Genomic DNA, 4,618 nt, shown 5'->3' with positions numbered 1-4,618 from the left:
TTGACTTTATCTATTTATTTATTTTCTTGTAGTAGAGTCATAATTTTATTGGTAGAAAACTTATAGAACTCTCTCTACGTTACATGGGGTGGTCTAGTTAGGAGTTTGATCAATCAATGTTGCCACTTTATTATGTGTGGTACTGAATAAGCAATCATATATACATCATGAACATTTATTATAGTATTTTCTCATTGCACTGGAAACCATTTCTCTCATCATACTTTCACAAGTTGTGGTGCAAATATGAATTTATCATGAATTGCCAAATACAAAAAATTGAAACTAGAATAATGGATTGATGCAACATGTTTTTTCTCTGGTATCTATTTTGAATCCTTCCCATCCAAGAAGTCAATGTACGTTAGCACATGTAAAAGGTTTGAAACATTGCAACCACTAGTGAGATGAGGTCACTTATCTGCTCGCTATTTTTTGATGCCTGAGACAGTGAATCAATATCTCCATACTATAAGAAAAGTCACATGCACCTATGCTTTTTAGTCACGTAAAGTACATATGTGGATAAAAGATCAAATTCTAAAAAAAAAAAGTTGCATATACCCATATTTGTCAAAGGTGAAAAATACTATAATTAATTTTTAACTTATGTTTTAATAATTAAACGTGGATAAATCAAATCTGATAATGGATAAACGTTAGGGGTGGCAAAAAGTGATTCGACCCATCAACCCGATCCATATTTGATCGGTCATAAAATGATTTGGGTTTGATCTAAATGAATTTAGGTCATAAACAGATTGATCCATTTAATCTGTTTATTAAATAGATCGAATTTGTGTTTAAATTTCTCAGCTTGTCCAACCTGTTTAACTTGCTTATGATTTTTATTTAAAATTATTTGGGCTTGTGGCCCTGTAGATTCTTGGTAAAATTTAAGTAGCCCATCTATGTAAATTTTGGTCCCTTCCAATGGTGATCTATATTTTATATTTTTTATTATTATTTTTTTAGTAAGCTCTACAAGACCCTTCTTTTTCCGTCGCCCTCCTTTTCCTCTTCTATTTTTTGTGGTAAGTTCTCACCTCCCCACCCCCCCAACCACCGCCTCTGCCTCTCCAAACCCCTCCAATCCCAATCCCAATCCCACTCCCTCCTCTCTCACCAAAATCCCGTCTACTCCTTCTTGTGCTCCTTCCCCAAATCCCTCCCCTACCTTCCATCTCTTTGTGGCACATTCTACCCGATCTTCTCCATCTGCGGTATGCTTGAACTGGTTCGAGCTGGTGGAGGTGCTCCGACTCCTCCCCAAGTGCCACCACACCTTCCACGTCGAGTATGTCCACACCTAGCTCGATGCCCACTCCACCTGTTCCCTTTATTGCATCCGTGTCAACCCCAAAGATGTCCTTCTTGTCCCTCGATCGGACCCCAACCCTCCCTCTTATGGTGGTGGAGGCAAGCCATCGCGAGACAGCAAGACCACCGATGATGACACGACAACGAACCTGATGCCATATGGCTGGCGAATCTCCGGCCGGCGCTCCTCCATTGATGAGAAGTGCAGCAACTCACTCCAGATCATCATCCATCGGGCCGAACTTGCTAATAGGTGGTCGGCTGATTGCGCGGCGTATGCGACGACGCACTCGATAGGGGTTTCGAACGAGAAGTGGGAAGGTCCGATAGGATGGGCTTCTCTTGCCAATTGACAGGAGGAGGGGCGAGTGCTTCTTTTACTACCCTTTATTATTTTCAGTAACTCTTTTATCCTATTTGTGCTCTTTTAGAGGGAAAAGATGAGGATGTTGAACTAGAGGTGTTCAACTTTACCAGTGCTGGAGGAGTTGCCTTATCCATGTATAATATTGATAAGGTGAACATGTAACATTTTATTCACTGATGATATTAACTAAGTACTATCTTGTTGCTGCTGATATTTATTCTCTATCACATGTTTCATACAGTCAATTCATGCCTTTATTGAATCTTCAATGGTTACTGCTTACCAGAAAAAGTGGCCACTTTATCTTAGCACCAAAAATACCATTTTGAAAAAATATGGTGGAAGGTACAGATCATAGTGAGCATCTCTTGACGTGTTTATTAAAGGATCATCCAACTGTTAGCCTTATTGTTTATCATCTTCTAAATCTGTACCAGTTATTGGTGCTTACCGTTTTTGTTGCATATTTATTCCATCCTGCAGGTTTAAGGACATATTCCAGGAGCTATATGTAGCTGAATGGAAATCCAAGTTTGAGGCTGCAGGAATTTGGTGAGCTGTCTCTAAATGCTTAGTGTTATTGGTACATTCAAATCCATGTAGTTTGTATGTTATGGTATGCGATATTTAACAGGTATGAACATCGCCACATTGATGACATGGTTGCCTATGCACTTAAGAGTGAAGGTGGCTATGTATGGGCTTGCAAGAATTATGATGGAGACGTACAGAGTGATTTCTTGGCTCAAGGTTTGAACTTTTTCACCATCCATCATATTAGGCACTTCTGTTTTACAAAGAATGTGTTCTTAATGCAAAAGTGAAAAATAGTTTTTATAAACTATTTGCTGTTGGCTTTTGCAAATCAAAGCTGGGGATTAGTTTGTCTTAATCACCAGATTCTTTTCCCCTGTATTTCCAAGTTTTGGATCCCTTGGCCTGATGACATCAGTACTGATATGCAGTCTTCTAGCAAATCTGGTTGCTTGTCTGTGGAAAATATATCTTTATATTTTTGTATGGATCTTGGTTTTATTTGAATCTATTCATGGTGGGAATAGCATGATGGGTGGTTTTAGAATATGGATTGCAAACTATGCTTCTTTAATATATTGAGGGTTCTAGAGGGTTGTAAAGAAGAAAACATGATGCCTTTTTTTGATTGAAATGAAATCATGCATTCTGAATTCAGGACATCAATGCATAGTTATTAACTTTTGTGATAGTTTTTATCACAACTTCTCTATCACTGGTTTATGTTATTCCTTATCTGTTTACTATTTTAAGTCTTTATTTCTGGAACTGCTATCTTCTCTATGCAGATACCATCGTTGTATAGTCTATGTTGTTCATATCTAATGTTTATTTGATTGAAGAAGCAATTTCAGTTGGGCCTTGATAGAGTTCTGGATTACTGATTTACCTGACTTCATTTGGGGGGTGACTTCTACGTTTAGGAGGCATCTCGTGGAGTTAGTCATTTTTGTAAACCGAATTATCCCCAAAGTGATCCAGATGCCTTGGTCTTTTGAAACATAATGAACCTGATAATATCAAACTTTCCATGAATTGGACAATTTGTGCATTTCATGTCTTCTATGTGGTGGTTATGCAGAAACATGTCATGCTCAGGATTAGTTTTGTGTGAAGTGATGCTAACCTAGAGTATGATGGAAACTCTTCTCTCTTTTAGGTATGCCGTGATGAAAAAACTATTGAAGCTGAAGCTACACTTGGCACAGTAACCCGTCATTACAGGGTTCACCAAAAAGGAGGTGAAATCAGTACAAATAGCATTGCTTCAATCTTTGCCTGGTCACGAGGGCTTGCACATAGGTATCTTTGGCTTTCCTTTTTATTAATGTGCTGGTTGTAGTTGCAAGTGAAAATTAGAGAGATTTCTTTTTAGTTCTTTTACCTAATTTGTATTTCAAGAATTGGTTTATTTATTTTTCATTATATGTATTTCAAGACTTTGTAAGGTCTTCATGTTTTGTTTGTCTGTGCTAGGCAAACTATCTGCATATCAATAATTTTAAGAGTCATCCAATTAAATAACAGTATTCTACTTCATGAGTACCATGGTTGCCTAGGTTTCAGCCCTACATCATTTAGATGAAAATTCTGAATCCCACAATATATTTGGTTTTCAACAGAACAAAGCTAGATGACAATCCTAGACTACTTGATTTTACTGAGAAGCTGGAAGCAGCTTGTGTTGGAATTGTGGAGTCTAAAAAGATGACCAAAGATCTTGTCCACCTCATTCATGGGCCAAAGTACCACCTGACTCTCATGTCACTACTATATTTCTAAATGGCAACTTTCTTCTATTTTAAACCATCAAACAATAGATGATGTTTTGTGAGCCTTTTCATCTCTTGCAGGGTGATTCGGATCAATGGCTGAACACTGAGGAGTTCATCGATGCAGTGGCAGAGGAGCTGAGAGCAAGACTCCTGGCTTCATATATATATATATATATATATATATTTATGTTTTCTTTCTTTCATAGATTCAGGTCAGGGATATGATGGATGGTGCCAAAGAAAGATAGGGATTGTCTTGCTGATGACTTAATAAGTTGATGAATTTTTAGATTTTGTAAAGTTAATTTTTTGGTATCATCAATTCAAGTTTATTTTATTTTCTTTTTGGTATAGCAAAAGTAAGCTTAGAATTTATCTATAAAATGTAGAAGATCAGCTAGAACTTATTTATTTCATATTTTTAGTTCTAGTGTTTACTTTCTTTTATATTTAGAAATCCGATAGTGTATGGCTCTATTTTTTAGATTTTGATGAATCTAAAAAGGTTATTGGGATAATTTTGTTGAGACTACCACTATGTATATTCAGTTCTCTTTAATACAATGATGAAGATTATCTTATTTGTAGTTGTTTCATCTCTTTGAAGCTACTAGTCTTTATA

The 4,618-nt window shown here is 36.7% G+C and overlaps 1 protein-coding gene across 1 annotated transcript; it reads left to right on the top strand.

Moving 5' to 3' along the window:
* The first annotated feature begins 1,026 nt into the window (after positions 1-1,026).
* LOC105061353 (isocitrate dehydrogenase [NADP]-like) lies at positions 1,027-4,338 on the top strand. Its single transcript, XM_073248843.1, has 7 exons — positions 1,027-1,641; positions 1,752-1,837; positions 1,929-2,032; positions 2,171-2,239; positions 2,322-2,437; positions 3,381-3,523; positions 4,075-4,338. Exons 1-6 carry the CDS (start codon positions 1,473-1,475, stop codon positions 3,389-3,391), a joined length of 555 nt encoding a protein of 184 aa, XP_073104944.1. The 5' UTR covers positions 1,027-1,472; the 3' UTR covers positions 3,392-3,523; positions 4,075-4,338.
* The last annotated feature ends 280 nt before the right edge of the window (positions 4,339-4,618 follow it).

The sequence above is a fragment of the Elaeis guineensis genome, chromosome 14 (genome assembly GCF_000442705.2).
Source record: "Elaeis guineensis isolate ETL-2024a chromosome 14, EG11, whole genome shotgun sequence".
Taxonomy (NCBI): domain Eukaryota; kingdom Viridiplantae; phylum Streptophyta; class Magnoliopsida; order Arecales; family Arecaceae; genus Elaeis; species Elaeis guineensis.
The sequence above is the reverse complement of the archived record's forward strand: the minus strand, read 5'-3'. Positions and strand labels throughout refer to the sequence as shown.